General features: G+C 47.2%; 1 protein-coding gene across 1 annotated transcript in view; it reads left to right on the plus strand.

Moving 5' to 3' along the window:
- The window catches only part of DNAH9 (dynein axonemal heavy chain 9), a 286432-nt gene that overhangs the window by 217977 nt on the left and 49789 nt on the right, over nucleotides 1-18666 (plus strand). Inside the window, exons 51-57 of the mRNA XM_018064667.1 lie at nucleotides 2847-2966; nucleotides 5202-5390; nucleotides 8258-8493; nucleotides 10429-10551; nucleotides 12052-12256; nucleotides 13927-14091; nucleotides 17318-17458. Of these exons, the coding sequence (XP_017920156.1) occupies nucleotides 2847-2966; nucleotides 5202-5390; nucleotides 8258-8493; nucleotides 10429-10551; nucleotides 12052-12256; nucleotides 13927-14091; nucleotides 17318-17458 (1179 nt within the window). The remainder of the gene's footprint in view (nucleotides 1-2846; nucleotides 2967-5201; nucleotides 5391-8257; nucleotides 8494-10428; nucleotides 10552-12051; nucleotides 12257-13926; nucleotides 14092-17317; nucleotides 17459-18666) is intronic.

Below are 18666 nucleotides of genomic sequence, written 5' to 3' on the forward strand. Positions count from 1 at the left end.
GTTTCGCCGACGTGACCTCCATTCCTTGTTCAATCACACAGAGGCCTCTTCCTTGGAGCCCTCGTGTTCAAGATGGAGTTAGTGCCCTCGCCTTTAGCTCATCTCCCCAGCCCTTACCTCCCACTTCCCTTATCATTACTTATCGTTATTTGGTTTTTGAATCACCAACACTGAAAATCCCTACAATGTAACGGAAATCAGTTGTCCCAGATGCTCCCCATTGACTGATTCAAAAAACTGAAAGAACAGTAAATTATATTTATATTCTATGGATCTGTCTATATTGTTCATAACAGATCAAAGTACAATTACATTTCTTTTTTAAAATACCTTTCCCCTTGGGATTTCTACTTTCTCTTTCTCTCTCTCTCTTTCAATTAGTTCCTTTGGGGGGGGGGGGGAGGGAAAAGCTCTCTAGGGACTTCCCTGGTGGTCAGTGGTTAAGACTTCACTTTCCAACTCAGAGTGTACAGGTTCAATTCCTGGTCAGAGAGCTAAGATCCCACATGCCTTGTGGCCAAAAAAACAAAACTTTTTTTTTTTTAAGAAATATGGTAACAAATTGAATAAAGACTTTTAAAAAATTGTTCACATTAAAAAAAAATCTTAAAATAAAAATTAAATCTCCATCCAATCCAGTGTTCTACTGAAGCCTACCTTTGTTCCCAAGACCTTTCTTGCTTGTTTCCAACTCAAAGCTCCAGTAATGGAGAGTAATCACATTCACTGCTCTCTTGGGTTCATTCCAAAGACTTCTGGACCCCATGGCTTCTTTCTTGATTTCTTCTCTTGTTTTGCTTTGGCTCACTCTTAAATAACTTTTTCAGAAATGTTACATGAGAGGTAAATTATCTAATATTCTGGTCTGGACATATCTGTTTGTTTCTAAATTGAATTGACAGTTTCACTGAGTATTAAATTCTGATGCTAATATTTTCCTCTTAGAACAGAGTGCTGTATCTTTTGGTCTGGTGAGAAGTCTGATGAACAGTCAGGGTCCCATTCCTTTGTGGGTGCACTGTGTTTCTGCCTTTCTGGAAGTCCTTCGATTTTTTTTTTCTTTATTCTTGGCATCTGAAATGTTGCACTGATGTACTTAGCTGTCATTCTTTTTTTATTCTCTGTGCTTGGCCTGTAGAGACTCATTTTCTTCAGTTCCACAAGGTGCTTTATAGTCTTTCTTCTGTTTCTTTTTTAACCTTATTTTCTGGAATGCATGTTGATTAGATATCGGAACTTCTCAAAGTAAAGAAAGTGAAAGTCACTTCAGTTGTGTCCAATGCTGTGACCCCATGGACTATAGCCCACCAGACTCCTCTGTCCATGGATTCTCCAGGCAAGAATACTGGAATGGGTAGCCATTCCCTTCTCCAGGAAATCTTCCCAACGCAAGGATAAAACTCAGATCAAATCTGCATTACAGGCAGATTCTTAACCTTCTGAGCCACCAGGGAAGCCCATAGAAACTTCTGACGGGTCCTCTACTTTCTCTCATTTTTTTCTCACTTTATATTTTCTTACACTGTCTGGATTTCCCTCCAGTTTGGGTTTTAATCATTCCCTTGAATTTATCCCCTGGTGGCTCAATTGGTAAAGAGTCTGGCTGCAATGTGGGAGACCCGAGTTCATTCCCTGGGTTAGGAAGATCCCCTGGAGAAGGAAATGGCAACCCACTCCAGTATTCCTGCCTGGAGAATTCCTTGGACTGAGGAGCCTGGCAGGCTACAGTTCATGGGGTCACAAAGAGTCAGACACGACTGAACGACTTTCACTCATGATCATGTTAGAGAAGTCTTGGGAAGAAGAGGAGGTAGAAGAAAGTGGCCAGCCCCACCATTAACTAGATGCCTCACCTCCCAGTTAAGCTGCTTGGCTGTATAAGCCTGGCTCTTCATTTCTTCCTCCTGTGACTTGGCGATGATGGACAGAGCAGCCTGAAGCCCTACTGTGGCACAGATGTGAGACCTATCTGGAGGTGTCTTCTGTGCCACTCGGTGGCTTTGTGGATGCAAACAGGCGTGGCAGGGGCAGCAAAGACTGTGCGCTAACATTCTAAATTCTTAATACATTTAGAAAAACCTAGAACCAAGTCTTTTAAAAAAATGTTCCTCTACTTTGGGATAATTGGAGAGAATGGAGGAGGTTAGGTGAAGTTGTCTTATACTCCTGAGACCTTGAAGCAAGGGGAGAACCCAGGTTGCAGACCAACTCCAACCTGCAAACCAACTGCAGCAGACAGTCTGGCTCCTCCCTGCACCCCCACCCCATATCCTGGGATCCTTCTGTCCATTTCCAGGCCTCCCCAGGCTCCAGTGAGCTTTTGCTTTTAAAAGCAAAGCAGCGCTTTCACTTTTTTCTCAGAGTACTGGAACCCATTTTCCCCAGTACAGAGAGAGACAGAATTTAAGTCTCTCTCTCCTGGTCCATTCCCTGGGTCAAGAAGATCCCTTGGAGAGCCCACTCCAGTATTCTTGCCTGGGGAAGTCCATAGACAGAGGAGTCTGGCGGGCTACAGTCCCTGGGGTCACAAAGAGTCAGACACAACTGAGTAACTAACATTTCATTTCATTTCTCCTGGTCCATCACCCCCTCCTGCTCCTGGACCATTGACTGTGTGAGGGACATGAAAGCTGGGTTCTCTCTCTTGGATCAGGACCCTTTGGACTCCCACGGGGATCTGCCTGAGAGCCCCCCAACTTGCCTTCCTTCCCTTCCTTGCCCATTTCCCCAGTCCCTCACAGCTTCTTCCGGGGAGCATGGGGCTTCTTTAAAAACGCCCTGCACATGGACCCTTTATCTCTGAAGCACTGGAATTGCTGACAGACCTTGCGTTCCTTCCTCAACAGCACCTTAATGAGAACCTGGCCAAACTCACGGCCAAGTTTGAAAAAGCAACAGCCGACAAACTCAAATGTCAGCAAGAAGCTGAAGCGACTTCAGGCACCATCTCCCTTGCAAACCGCCTGGTAAGTGTGAGCCTCCAGGGACGGGGTGGAGGAAGAGGGGGGATTTAATTACACAAGCTGAGCTTGTTGGGTGCCTCAGAGGTACATAGTAGATGAACACAGCTGAGCCCCACTTTGACAAGAGTGGCAAGAAATATTAAAATGCTCCGGGCTGCAGAGGCGGACTCCTGGGGAAAGTATGAATGTACACCCTGATCTGGTCAAAGATTTCCTATAGGGATGGTTGGGAGGAAAGGGTGTGGGATCCTTCAGGCAGCTTTCAAGAGGCATGACATGCTTACCTGTACCTGCAACGGCCATGGGAATTGTTGGAGACAAAACTAGCCTTTGATAGGCAAACCCAGGCATTCTTCCCTGTGTGGCGTTTGATAACCAGGGTGTGGACAGGATGAGGCGCTGAGACGAAAGCAGAAAGGAGCCAGACAGACAGCTGACTCGGAGCATGGCCACCCATGACCTTGGTCTCTCCAGCAGGATAGTCACTTACACGGCCACTCAGGGCTCCAAGAGCCAGTGTCCCAAGGACAGAAAGTAGAAGGTCCCATTCTCTTAAAGCCTGGGACCAAAAGCCGGCACAGCATCCTTCCTCGCGTTCTACTAGTCAAAGCAGTGTCAGATCCGGGGAGAGGGACCACAGGCCCCAGCCCCTGACAAGAAGAGAATCTCAGGATTTGTAGCCATTTTCATCCCCTGTGGCTTACATTTCTCATCGTGAATCATCAGCTCAGAGCCTGCAAAGCAGCGCCCACTAGACGTGATGTCTCTTTACGGAGGGCCCTTACAGCACCTCCCTCACCAGTGAAAGGAAGTGGAATCAATCCCTTTTCATACACATTCATTCCAGCCACCATTTATGTGTATAACAAAGCCAGGTTTCCCAGATCAGGGACAGGTGAGTCATAACTGTCACTGAACCAGCTGCACTCCAGTGATGGGAGGTGAAGCCTCAGGTGTGTCTGAGCCTTGTGTGTTGAACCTGCCGCTGCACAGCTCTGAGACCCCCAACCTCACTGAATGGTGGGGTGTAGACGCAGCTTCTCCACAGACGAGCTGGAGGCAGTCAGGACCGCTCTGCCAGCCTGTCGTCCATTCACTCCCCTGCCTGGTCCCCAGAATTTCCCTTGGCCTCTGTCTGCCCGGTTGGAGACTTTTCTGCATTGGTCCTCATAGGAGGCGAGGTGGAGCTCTGCTCTAGGACTCAGGACAGATGGTCTCTGAAGCTCCCCCCACTTCCACTGACCTGGGGGTTCTGACAAGATGCTGGGACTTTCTGATCTTTATCTGTGTGATCTAAGACTGGGTGAGGATGGTCAGGTGGGGTAAGCCCCTCAAGTCTGTCAGCTCTGACATCCTTGGATGTCATCTTTCAAGGAAGAAAAAGCGACCGGTCATCACACCATAGCACAGTGGGCTTCCCAAGTGACTCAAGCAGTAAGGAATCTGCCTGCACTGCAGGAGACCTGGATTCGATCCCTGGGTCAGGAAGATCCCCTGGAGAAGGAAATGGCAACCCACTCTGGTATTCTTGCTGGAGAATCCCATGGACAGAGGAGCCTGGTGGGCTGCAGTCCATGGGGTTGCAGAGAGTCGGACGCGACTGAACATGCATGCATGTGCGTAGCACAGAAACCAAGCTTCACCGAACAGCCCGCCTCACAGCCCTCCCATAGGGAGACTGTCTCTCCTCCAGAGAGGGTGCCTCTGATGTGGGCCGCCAGAGTCAGGCCCTGCTCTGCAGTCGCGGGACTTTGTTTCTGTGCATCCGTGGCTTAATGACCATGCCCATCTTGCCTGCTGTGAGTGATGTATAATGCAGTTGATTTTCTTTAATTTTCATATCTTCAGTATTTGAAGAGAAGGGAGAGGTGCTTGATTATCTGCTATGTTTTGAGTACCAGACATGAGCCCAAGTGATGATCACACGCAGTCACACTAAATCCTCTTCATGGCCCTTCGAGCCAGGCGTGCTCATCTCTATGCCTGTCGAGGGCAGAGCCCTGAAGCCTGCATTCAGACCCTGTCTCTCCACGGCCCATCGGGTTCAGGGCAGGGAACAGGGGCTCATTCGCTGCAGTGTTTGCTGCGGCCGGTGCAAACCTGCGTTGGTCACAAGGGCCACAAAGATGATGTCCCCTGCTGGGAAACGTGTGCTGCGCAGTCTCTGCGGCTGAATTGTGGCTCTGCGGCCCATGGTGTGACGTGCCTTCTCCCCCTCTCTGCTCTTTGAAATGGCAGGTGGGAGGCCTGGCCTCTGAAAATGTGAGGTGGGCAGAAGCTGTGCAGAACTTCAAGCAACAAGAAAGGAAATTATGTGGAGACATTTTACTCACTGCAGCTTCCATCTCATACCTGGGCTTCTTTACAAAGCGATACCGCCAGAGCCTCCTGGACACGGCGTGGAGGCCCTACCTGAGCCAGCTGCAGGTGTGTCTGGCCCGCGTCACTCATGAGCTCACGTGACAGTAACAATCCAAATCTTCTAGTCCCTGTGTTCTTCCTCCCATCACCTCCAGAGCGTCCCCTAGTGACCTCCGGGATCCAGGAGGGAGACCTGGGCACCCATGTCCTTCCGCACTTCTATGTACCGCCATGCACTGCCCTCCAGGTCGCCTGGGGACAGCGCCTGTCCTCCTTCTGGGGTCTGTGTGGGAACTCTGGTCCACCCCCTCCATGCTGTCTCCTGACAGTTCTCAAAACTGTTAAACCCAGGAGGCACCAAACACATCCTGTATTTCCTTCCAACCTTCCTGCTCTTGTGCCAAACTTAATAGCAGCAGTGGAGGGCAAGCCTCTTTCCCCATGGAAATGCTGCACTGCCCCCTGGTTACTGCGCCCCAAAGTCCACCGTCTGTGTCTGTGACCCACAGATACCCCTATGAAGGCAGTTCATTGGCTTTGGTCAAACGTCCTCAGCTCTCAGTGTGAGTAGGTGGCTGTTACTCCCAGCTTCTCCCTCCACGCTGACATGACCTGCTGGGGAAATGCCAGTTTCCAGCTGAAGAGGACTCAGGGTATGTTGCCCCTCGGCACTCCCACATCACTCATGGTCCTCAACCCACAAATACTTGCCGAGTCTTCAGCCTGTCCTACATGCCACTGGCAGGAGGCACAGAAGACAGTCTGTACCAGGGTGTCGGCGGGACAGTCTTAGTCCAGCAGACAAGACGAGAGTCATAAGAAGCGGCTGCCTGAGAGTTAGCACGGAAGGATCACCACATGCAGTTACGGTTGTGTTCCAGAATGCGTTTATAGGTGTCTCCTTGGAACACAAAGCCCGGACCATCTAGTGATGGCTGGCTTCTCAGATCAGCTCATAAAATCCCACCCACCTGATAATTTGCTGAACAGTAGTTTAAAAACTGTTACAGTGCATTTCCTTGGTGGTCCAGTAGTTAAGACTGCGTTTCCAAGGCAGGGGGCACAGGTTTGATCCCTTGTTGGGGAACTAAAATCCCACATGCCACATGGCACAGCCAAAATTTTTTTTTAATTTTTTTAAAAATTAAAAAACAGTTACAGTACTGGGAAATAAATAAAAAATTAAGCTGTTATTTATTCACTTTGAACACTTGTGGAAAGGAAATTGTTGAAAGGACAATCGTTGGCTGAACAAATGAAGGCAAGGAGCGCAATAGCAGGTTAATGAGGCGTTTTCTAGCTTTGCTTGGGGGACTCAAGTATTTTTGTGCCATGGACCCTTTTGGCAGTCTGATAAAACCGATGCATTCCTTCTCACAGTAATGTTTTGTAGCATGTAAAATGGAATGAATACGATTACAAAGGAAAACGATTCTATTGAAATACATTTCTGATTTCAGGATAAGAACCTCCAGTGTCTGGTTTTCCCTTTGAGATCTGCTCGAAGGTATAGAATTGGCCATTCGTACTCTTAGCAGATATAATTAAAGGGAAAGGAGATGGTCTGGAGAGGCTTTCCTGAGATAACTGGGAGGACAAACTGCAGAGAAGAGAAGGATGGAGTGGTTAATATTAATAACAGTGCACATGTGTGAACCTCAAGAGCGTTCTGCAGCCGACACAAAAGGTCACACGTATCGCATGATTCCATTTATGTGAAACATCCAGAATAGGCAAATCCACACAGACAGAGAGCAGATTAGAGGCTGCTAAGACCTGGGGGTAGCCAGGAATGGGGAGTGACTGCTCGTAGACATGCGGTTTCCTTTCCGGGTGAAAATGTTTCAGAAAGAGACAGAGCTGACGGTTGCACAGCATTGTGAATGACTAAATGCTGTTGATTTGTGCACTCTGAAATGGCTAAGGAATGTGAATTTTACCCCAATTAAAAGAAAAAGTTTCTAATAAAAATGATTATTCTGAGAAGAATTAAATGAGCTGAAAGAGGTAAACAGAAGAAAAGGTAGGGTTCCCAACAGGGACAGTGGACAGGTTTGTGGGACGAGCTCCTGCAAGCAGCCTTGTGTTGAGGGGGGTGGTCTGCAGCAGGAGAAAGGAGAGGGTCTGCAGTCCTTTGGAAGCTGGGCATTGGCAGCAAGTGGTGATGCCAGTGAGAGGAGAGGGTGATCGCTGGTGTGAAGCCTGGGCCGTGAAGCACAGAAACGCGACAGGAGATGACTCTGCTAACGTGGGGGGAGGATGGAGACTGCTGATTAACATGCAAATGACACTTGTTTCTCAGTCGTGTCTGACTCTTTGCAGCCCCGTGGACTACAGCCTGCCAGGCTCCCCTGTCCATGAGATTATCCTGGTAAGAACACTGGAGTGGGTTGCCATTTCCTCCTCCAGGGGAATCTTTCTGCCCCAGGGATCTAACTTGCATCTCCTGTGGCTCCTGCACTGGCAGGCAGGTTCTATACCACTGAACCGAATCCACCTGCAATGCAGGAGACAAGGATCCCTGGGTTGGGAAGATCCCCTGGAGGAGGAAATGGCAACTCACTCCAGTATTCTTGCCTGAAAAATCCCTTGGACAAAGAAACCTGGTGGGCTAGCCCAAAGGATTGCAAAGAGTCAGACGCGACTGAGCAAACACACCTGGATTTGATCTGATTGATCTATGGTAGTCATTTGACTTAGAGAATATACCGAAGAACCAAGGATGACAAGGGTGGAATTTCTGCTGCTGTTCATTCCTCAAGAGAAAAGACTATCAGGACGCTGAGAAAACATGCTCCACAATCACACAGCCAGGAAAACTCTCCTCAGGGGGATTTTGGTCTTGCTTTTTAGAGGAGTTCTGTCTTTTGGGTGAGCTTTGGCTCCACCCCCTGCTTCTGTTCTGAGCGCCTGTGCCCTTTCTTTCCCACCAGGTTCCAATCCTGGTGACCCCCAGCCTGGACCCCCTGCAGATGCTGATGGATGATGCCGACGTGGCCACATGGCAGAATGAGGGCCTCCCTGCAGACCGCATGTCCACGGAGAATGCCGCCATCCTCCTCAGCTGCGAGCGCTGGCCGCTCATGGTGGACCCTCAGCTACAAGGCATCAAATGGATCAAGAACAAGTATGGTGAGGACCTCCGGGTCACCCAGATCGGCCAGAAGGGGTAGGTGTCTGCACACAGAAGTTCCCACTTTGCCAACTACGCAGAAGGGAAAAGTGTGATGAGCAGATTTTAAAAATCACCGAGGATTGTTTCTACCCCGCTGGTCCCCCCAAGGAGTTTTCTCCTGATTGTCCTCTCAATTTAAGAAACATCTCAGCAAGAGATGCTTGGGTGCTGAGTCTCTGCTTTTCTTTCTTTTTATTTTTGTTTTTATTGGAGTACAGCTAGTTTACAGTGTTGAGTTAGTTTCAGGTGTATAGCAAAAGGAATCAGTTATGTTGTTGTTTAGTTGATAAGTCATGTCTGACTCTTTGCGACCCCATGGTCTATAGCCCTCCAGGCTCTTCTGACCATGGGATTTTCCCAGGCAAGAATTCTGGAGCGGTTTGCCATTTCCTTCTCTAGGGGATCTTCCTGACCTAGGGATCGAATTTGAGTCCCTTGGCAGGTGGATTCTTTACCACTGAGTCACCAGGGAAGCCTGAATCAGTTGACTTATTTGAAGTTTCTCATATAAATAAATGAGCCCTATAATTCATCACTTTTTCCAGCACTGTCAACTTTTGGTCTGTGATATCCTTTAAGACTTCTTTCTATGTACCTGTATTGTTCAAGTTATAGAAAATATTTTATTATCAGCTAATGTAAATCCCTCCTGTTATTTTTCATCATCATTTATTTATTTCTTAAACTGTTCTTATTGTTTTCTTTTAGATTAACTTTAAGATTTTTGGTCAAGGTTTAAACAATTATATTGTTATTTATTGTGTGAATTGAATCACATCAAACTTGTAAATCTATTTAGGCAAAATCAATTTTTATGTGCTTATTAAACCTCTGCATAACATTGAAAAATTAAAAACAGCCTAGCTTTTGATAATTGATTGTTAAGTAAATTAAGATGTATCAATACATTTTAATAGCCAGTCACATAAATATTGTTACAGAAGAATATTTAATGACATGGGAAAATATTTATAATACATTTGATGTACCAAACCCAGGTTGTAAATTAAATGAGCTGCATGGATCAAATAATAAATAAACATCAATACAAATGCAAACATAAATAAAAATATGAATAATATAAATAAATAGAAATAGTAATAATAAACTTGAAAATATCATATATCCAGACATGAACATTCAACACCAGAATGTAAATGACACAAGGATTACAGTAAATTTTCATGTTCTTTTTTCGTTTTGTTACTTTTCCTAAAAACATATCAGATCACATAAATACCATTTTTTAAATTGGAAGATAATTGCTTCACAGTGTTGTATTGGTTTCTGCCATACAACCACGTGAATCAGCCATGAATATACGTATGTCCCATTCCTCTGAGCCTTCCTCCCAACCCCCACCCCATCCCACCCCCCTGGGCTATCACAGAGCACCTGGCTGAGTTCCCTGTGTCATGCAGCACCTCCCCACTGGCTCTCTCTTCAAGCATGGCAACGTGAATGTTTCAGAGCTGCTCTCTGAACTCCTCCCTCCCTCCCTCTAGACAGAGGTCCGTCCTACGCCTCTGCATCTCTGCTCCTGCCCTGAAAGTTAGTTCATCAGCACCATTTTTCTCAAGTCCATATATGTGCATTAGTATATGATATTCGCCTTTTCTCTCCCTGACTTGCTTCACTCTGTGTAACAGGCTCTTGGTTCACAAATGTGTTCCTGACACAAATGTGTTCCTTTTTATGGCTGAGTAATATTCCACTGTATATAGGTACCACAACTTCTTTATCTATTCATCTCTCAATGGGCAAGATCACATAAATGTCATTTTAAATAAAAAAAGACGTGCCCCTGCAGTCATCCCAGAGAGCTGTGCCTCCAAGATGACCCCCGTGTTCCAGAGGCCACAGCCGCCTTGTTAAACTGCCTCAAATCCACAGCTTGCCATACTCTCACCTGCCCAACTCTCTCCTCAGCTACCTTCAGACGGTAGAGCGTGCTGTGGAAGCCGGGGACACGGTGCTGATTGAAAATCTGGGAGAGTCCATCGATCCTGTGCTAGGACCCCTGCTGGGGAGAGAAGTCATCAAGAAAGGACGGTGAGACCCAGCTGTCCTGCGGGCCTTCCAAGGGGCTGATCCATGGCCCCTGTAGAACCGTGCACAGACCTGGTCTCCCTAGAGCCTCCTTTCCCAGCTAGCTAGTTCTCCCGAAGCACCTCCTCATTCTTCCAAAAGAGGAACCCCTAACTACCCTCCTGTCCTAGAGAAAGTTTCCTGAGGAGCTTCCATCAGCCAACTCACTGGCCTGCTTCCTGACAACCACAGCACACTCCTCTGGAGGAACTTGAGGGAACGTGATGGAAAAGCAGGCTGACTCTTTTCTATATATACATTTATTTATTTATCTTTATATTTTGGCTGTGCTGGGTCTTGCTTGCTGCTTGAGCTTTCTCCAGCTGAAGCGAACGGGGGCTCCTCTCTGCTTGTGCAGGCTTCTCACTGCGGTGGCTTCTCTTGCTGTAGAACACGGGCTCCAGGGCTTGCAGGCTTCAGTGGTCGCAGCTCCTGGGCTCAAGAGCACAGGCTCAGTAGCTGTGGCTCACAGGCTCAGTTGCTCCACAGCATGTGGGATCTTCCTGGATCAGTGATTAAACCCATGTCTCCTGCATTGGCAGGCTGATTCTTTACCACTGAGCCACCGGGGAAGCCCCAGGCTGAATTTTAACCACAAGGATTTCATCTAAGCCAGCTGTCTGAGTTCTGAGAACTCACGTCTTTGTCGATTCGACGAGTGCCTGTTGCTCTGGGTGCCAGTAGTTGATCAGGGCTTAGCAAGGGTCTAGGAGAAGGGGGAGGAGGAGAGAGACAAGGAAGGGCTTCAGGCACATAGGAGAGGGGGTGGGAGTTATCGGGAATGACTGGTCGGACCCACTGCTCCGACCTTAAGCCACCTTTGCCTGTCCTTGTTTAGTCACTAAGTCACGTCCTACTCTTTGCAACCCCGTGGGCCGTAACCTGTCAGGCTCCTCTGTCCCTGGAATTTCCCAGGCAAGAATACTGGAATGGGTTGCCATTTCCTTCTCCAGGGGATCTTCCAGACCCAAGTCTCCTGCATTAGCAGGCAGATTCTTTACCACAGAGCCACCAGGGAAGCACCCTTGCATGTCCTTAGCAGGCACTGAATTACTTATTTCAGCATTTTCTCCCATAGAAGTAATGTTCCACCAATCACGAGACAATGTAAGCTTTACTGCTAGCCCGTAGTCACCTTTGGGCAAACTCTTAAGAAGGTGCCCCTTCCTGCAAGTGCTTTACTGCCATCTGCTGGAAACATTTTATAATGCGCACCCACGTACGTGCACCACTAAGTGGATAGCTCTCCCTCCAGCCTTACCCGAAAAAATAAACATGATGGCCGTGGGAGAAGGTATGTGAGCCTCCACCCTGTTCCCTGCGTGAAAGCTCAATCTAGACATGCCCGTCCATCTGAATGGCAATATCGTTTGCTACGACCTTGCCAAACTCCCATGCAGGATTCTGTCCCTGACCAAAGCTCCCAGGAAGGCACCCACCTTCACATGAGCCTCTTTGTTCCAGGTTCATTAAAATCGGAGACAAAGAGTGTGAGTATAACCCCAGGTTCCGGCTCATCCTTCACACCAAGCTGGCCAACCCTCACTACCAACCGGAGCTGCAAGCTCAGGCCACCCTGATCAACTTCACTGTGACCAGGGAAGGCCTGGAGGACCAGCTGCTGGCTGCGGTGGTCAGCATGGAGAGACCCGATCTGGAGCAGCTGAAGGTACACGAGGTGCCCACCCAGCAAGGGAGGGAGGAGGGAGACGCTCTGCCACCCGACCCTGCCGTGCACCCTCCTCTGCATGTGGGGGTGGGGGGTGTTCCTTCCGAAGTGGAGCCGTGTGGTTCTTCTGGAGCTCAGAGGAGCACCAGCACCATGTTCCTAGAACAACATCATGTTCCTGAAACAACACCAGTTCCCTGGAACATCCCTTGGGAAGCAGAAGGTAGAGCAGGCTGAAAACCAGGAAGCAGAAGGCAGCTGGGAGAAACTGCAGTCCTGTCCAAGACACTTTTGGACCGCTCATCACAAGTGTTCATGTGTCTATGTCCAGAACTAAATGGAGAAAAAAAAAAAAAAAAGAACTAAATGGGATTCATTCCTGCAGGGGCAATAGAAATAGATTCAACCGTGTTAGGGAACATCTTAGCTTGAGCTGCCATCACAAAATACCAGAGGCTGAGTGGCTGGGACAACAGATACTTATTTTGTCGCAGTCTGGAAGCTGGAAGACAGAGTTCAGAGTCCAGTTTCTGGCAATACCTCTCTTCCTGGCTTGTAGGTGGCTGCCGTCTCACTGTGCATTCACAGACCTCTTCCTTGCATCCACACAGAGAGCAAGCTCTCTGGTGTCTCTGCTTATAAGGGCAATGATCCCACCAGAGAGACCCCATCCTCATGATTTCATTTAACCTTAATTACCTCCTTATCTAATTACCCCCATCTCCAATATAGTCATGTGGAGGTGTGGGGGTTGGAGGGGCTTCAACATATGAATTGGGAGGGAACACAATTTTGTGTGGAGCGAGTAGTGTCCTCTTTCCTATCTCCTTAGATATGATTGGATTGTAATAGCAGGGGAATATTAGAGAGCCAGGGAGCTGATTTAAATTGGGAAGTTCAGAAAAAGATTCTATAAGCAGGTGGCATAAGCCTTTGGCATGGAGCACTCCCAGAAGAGTCAAGAGTGAATCCTGGTTATAAGGCCAGATTGAGGCATGTGGTTTTTCTTTAAGCTTTTTACTTTGCATCGAAGTATAACTGATTAGGGCTTCGTTGGTGGCTCAGACAGTAAAGAATCTGCCTGCAATGCAGGGAACCCAGGTTCGATCCCTGGGTCAGAAAGATCCCTTAGAGAAAGGAATGGCAACCCACTCCAGTATTCTTGTCTGGAGAATCCCATGAACAGAGGAGCCTGGCGGGCTACAGTCCATTGGGTCACCTAGAGTTGGACATGACTGAGCAACCAACACTTTTACTTTTCACAAAGGAGAGCTATTCCTTTTGAGGACGGCAGAGTTATGACAGAGAAGTAAAACTTGACCCCATCCTCTAGCTATTCCCTCAGATAACTTCCATTTAATGACTAGACCATGTCCCAGCATCCTGCTAAGCCTTGCACAGCACTGCTATGTGTAGGGCCAGGTTTAACCCAGCTAAGGCTACTGTGAAAGGGGAATTCAGCCCAAGAGCACTTGATTAGTGACTGCTGCAGCTGGGGTTCAGGTCCTCAGCTGATCTGACATGCTCGTGGTCCTGAGCACTCCTCTGTTCCACCTCCATTTTGCTAAGGGCAGGGCCTCTGGCCCCCAAACCCTCTGTCTGTTCAGACCTACCTGAGGACAGGATGCTCTGGGCTCCTATACCTGACTCTCCCTCATGTGATACTGCAGTCAGAGCTCACAAAGCAGCAGAATGGGTTCAAAATCACCCTCAAAACATTGGAAGACAACCTGCTCTCTCGCCTCTCCTCGGCCTCCGGGAACTTCCTGGGAGAAACGGCCCTGGTGGAGAACCTTGAGATCACCAAGCAGACTGCCGCAGAAGTTGAGAAAAAGGTAAGACCTGGCAGCCTGGGCTGGGGTGGGTGGGGGTGGGCAGAGGTCCTCCTCCTGGTCCCTGAGTCCACTGTCCAGGGACAAATGTCAGAGTAGGAGATGGCTGATCCATCTTCCCGAGTTTCTCCTGGGAAGTTGAGCTCGGCAGGATTCCTGAAACGACCACCTCACCGCCTGTATGACAGAGTCCTCACCCCCTATAAAATGCTGTTGACAACTCTACTCTGCAAACGTTTGACCGGCACTTAGATCTGTGCGGGGGCCTGTGTTCTGTGCAGGAAATAGTGGCTCAAACTGAATACCTTAGTGAGTCCATGGAGTTGCCCTGAAGCTAAGGAATCACGCTGGTACACAAGTACATGGCTGCACCCCCAGAAAACCCACAACCTGCAAAAATCTCACAAGTCTGATTTCAATGAGAAAATTTTAGTGATGTCCCAGTAAACTGAGCTCTCAAAAAAAAAAAAATTTTTTTTTAATTATCATCCTGCAAAATTACTTAGCATATGTTTCCTTCCTTTAAAGGCGTGGAAAGGAAAGTGGCAATTAAGTAAACCCTTCCTGATGGTCTCTATGTGTGTGTGTGTATGTGTTAATCCCTCAGTCGTGTCCAACTCTTTGTGACGCCAAGGATTGCAGCCCACCAGGCTCCTCTGTCCATGAGATTTCCCAGGCAAGAATACTGGAGTGGGTAGCCATTCCCTTCTGCAGGGCATCTTCCCAACCCAGGGATCGAACCCAGGTCTCCTGCATTGCAGGCAAATATTCTTTACCATCTGAGTCATCAGGGAAGCCCAACAGTCTCTATACAGTCTGAGGAAGCATGAGTCAAGCTCCTCTGCTGAGAGTGAGGGTGTGGTGTTGAGATAGAGGGCCTGGGGAGAGGAGTGAAGGTTTTCAACAGCTGTTGGAGGAGGGGGGAATGAAAGGGACACAGGTTAATGGACAGCATGAAGGACCCAGGTGACATGAAAAATATGAGTCAGTGAAAACACCAATCTGAGCAACTATGTGATTTCTATTCAGTTCCACTCTCTTTTGAGAATCTTTGTCCTTTAACTACTGGTTTAACCAAGTTTTACATTTTTAAACATTACTGATACAATTGGATTTCTTTCTACTACCTTGATTTATACTTTCTATTAACAATCCTTTTGTTTATTTTTTCTCCTTTCTTGATTTTTCTTTATCCTCCTCTTTTATCCATTGCTAGTTTTACAGTTATTTACTGTTTATTTTTTTGATTAATCTTAATTTTTCATCAATATATGAAAAATGTATTTCATTTCATATGTGACTTAACAATATATGTATTGACTTAACAAAGTCTAAAATTAAGCACTATATCTAGCCTCTTTCAAAACATTAGAAGGATATTAGAAACTTTGATTATTTTTTTCCATCTTCCGTTATTGTTTTATAGCATTTTGCTTCTACCTTGCTTTCATCTGCTACTTCCAAACTGGTCATGTTTTTTATAGTCTTTGTTATTTAAATTGACTGTACATTTAAGAAATTCTTGCATCTCACTCACTTCTTTTGGATTCAATTTTCTTCTAATCAAAGAAAATAATTACTTGTTCAAGGGTCTGTGGATAGTAAGCTTTCTTTGACATTGACTGCTTCTTCAAAGTAAAACCTCTGGTCTTTAATCAACTTTGGAAAATTCCTAACCATTATAGCTCAAACATTGCTTCCCCCTATTCTGTCTGTTCTCTACTTACTTCTGTTACATACACTTTGAATCTTTTTATTTTATCTGCCCGGTCTAAGAACTTCTTTTACATATTTTCCAACTTTCTTTCTCTCTGAGCTGCTTTTTAAACAGTTTCCTCAGATTTATTTGTTAGTTTGCTTATTCTTTTTCAACTCAAGTTCTTTATTTAACCAGTGTACTGAGTTTCCGATTTAAATAGCTGTATTCTTGTGTTTGGAAGTTCTATTTAGTTCTTTTTCAGATAATGTCTGTTCTTTTTTTATAATGCCCTGATTTTATACTTTCTTTTATCTCTACTGCTTTTAAACAGAATTAGTTAATGAGGTAGGTAGGTAGTCACTCAGTCATGTCCAACTCTTTGTGACCTCAGGGACTGTAGCCCACCAGGCTCCTCTGTCCATGGGATTCTCCAGGTAAGAATACTGGAGGAGGTTACCATGTCCTTCTCCAGGGGATCTTCCAGACCCGGGTATTGAACTCGCATCTGCCACTTTGCAGGCCGATTCTTTACCATCTGAGCCACAAGAGAAGCCCTAGTTAGTGGTAGATCGATCGTCTTCAGCTCTTGGGATGCTAATGCTTCTGCTGATTTTGAGAGGGAGGTCTTCTAATTATCCCTATAGGTAACACTTCCTCTTGAACTTTGTAGCTGTTTATTGTGAGCTCATCTTCAGTAGGGTTTGTTTTTTCCTGTGGGCTTTGCATGAATCATCAGCAGTTTCACCCTGTCCTGGAGTATAAGGCAGGTTGTACTGAGGTTATATTTAATAGGATATTCTTACAGAATCCCTCTGTGATGTTTAGGTCTCTTCTTATTTTTACCTCTGATAAGAAATTTTCTGAAAATAGGCCTTTCCATTGAAAGAGATCTTCTCTGTGAATTTACACGTTCATAAAATTACGGAGCACAGAAAACAATGGACGTTTGTGATGGTCCAGTGGCTGAGACTCTGCCTTGCAACACAGGGGACACAGGTTCCATCCTGGTCCTGGCGCCTGTGCTCTGCAGTAAGAGAAGACCCGCAGTGAGAAGTCCCCGAACCACAGCTAGACAGAAGCTTCCGTTCGCCACAGCTAGAGAAAGCAGCTAAGACCCAGCGCAACCAAGGATTAATTAATTAACTAATCAATTCAGAACAGCTGTCTGTGTAACAAAGAAAACAGAAAATTCGATTATGCTGCTTTTACTGGAGTCCTCCTGCCTGGCTTACTCTTCAAGTTAGATGCACTGATGTGTGTGGATGTGTGTGTATCTGTGTGTGCATCTCCCACGTGTCCCCAGCTGGAGGGGCTGACATGCTCACCTTAGAAGCACTAGGAGTGTGTCCTCTCTTCCTCACTCGAGCTCAGTTAAGGAAATCACAGCAGCTTTCTGCCCTCCCTTGTTCCCCTCATCCGCATCCACCCAGCCCACCCACAGACACAGGGTGCTGACACAGAGCGGCCATAGTGATTCTCAGGGAGCCCTGGCTGGTTCCAACAATGGACCGCTCTTGATTTTTCCAACAGGTGCTGGAGGCCAAGGTGGCCGAGGTGAGAATCAACGAGGCCCGGGAGCACTACCGGCCGGCCGCCGCCCGGGCCTCTCTGCTCTACTTCATCATGAGCGACCTCGGCAGGATCCACCCCATGTACCAGTTTTCTCTCAAGGTGACTTAGCCCCGGAGCCCTTAGCCATAGCACAGCAGCGTGACATGCCCCGTGCGGCTCTGCACCAGGGCTTGTCCGTGGGCTTCATTAGCCGTGGCAAGTCTCTCAGACCGGACCCAGGAGAGCAGCGACTTGCCCTTACGAGCCTCGTCTCTCTAATTGGGTCTTTCATGACTCATTGGTTATCTGGCTGAAACAGAGGGAGAGGCCATGGCAGGTCCCAGCCTCGTTCGCTCGGCGAGTACTTACGACCCAGCCGGCACTCTGCTTCCTGACCGTGTGGAAGAGGAAACATCGGCAGGGAGCCTTGCCCCAGAGAGCTTCACAGCTAATAGGGCTGATCAAATGTGCATCTCGCTTGCATCTGTTAAAACCAAAGTAGGCCATACTAATAGTCAAACTTTCAATTAGTGTCCCTGTTACCCTAATGGGCTTCCCAGGTGGTGCAGTGGTAAAGAATCCACCTGCTTGTGCCAGAGACACAAGAGATGTGGGTTCAATCCCTGGGCCAGGAAGATCCCCTGGAGGAGGGCATGGCAACCCCTTCTAGTATTCTTGCTTGGAGAATCCCATGGACAGAGAAGCCTGGTGGGCTACGGTCCAGGGTGTTCGCAAAGAGTCAGATACAACTGAGCGGACACACACAATTACCCTAATATCCTCAAAGCTACTGCTTTGTGGTTGCTGATATATTTCTAAAATCAAAGATGTTAGCAGTTGTAAGTGCTAACTAAGCTTATCTTACTCATGAAATAATAAAGACCTATCAATTTTAAGTACATCTCTGAAAGTATATCTTCCTCCCATAAGGAGTTCTCCAATAGACCATAGCTGCAGAGTCTGTAGGGGGCTCTGAACAACTTCTCTGGTTTAATCCAACAGAGAGGACACTCACCTTCAGGGCGCACACCTCATCCAGCTGCCCCCTGGAGGCCAAGGTGTGGGGATGCAGCTGAGCCACTGAGAAGGAAGAAGGCTTCCACGCCTGGGACTCACTAGGCTGGAAATGGCATTTCATCCTGCCCCTATTCCCTCCCCTCAGCTCAGAGTCTCTGTAATATTGTATGTTTTTAAAAGAAATCCAATACTTGACGTTATATTCAGGTCAAAGCCCCATGTGAAAGAAATATAAGGGATTTAAAAAACAGTATAGAAGTTAATGTGATAAGCCTAGTAACTATGGAATCACCTCCCTAGTTTTGAGAGTA

The sequence above is a fragment of the Capra hircus genome, chromosome 19, assembly GCF_001704415.2.
Source record: "Capra hircus breed San Clemente chromosome 19, ASM170441v1, whole genome shotgun sequence".
Lineage (NCBI taxonomy): Eukaryota > Metazoa > Chordata > Mammalia > Artiodactyla > Bovidae > Capra > Capra hircus.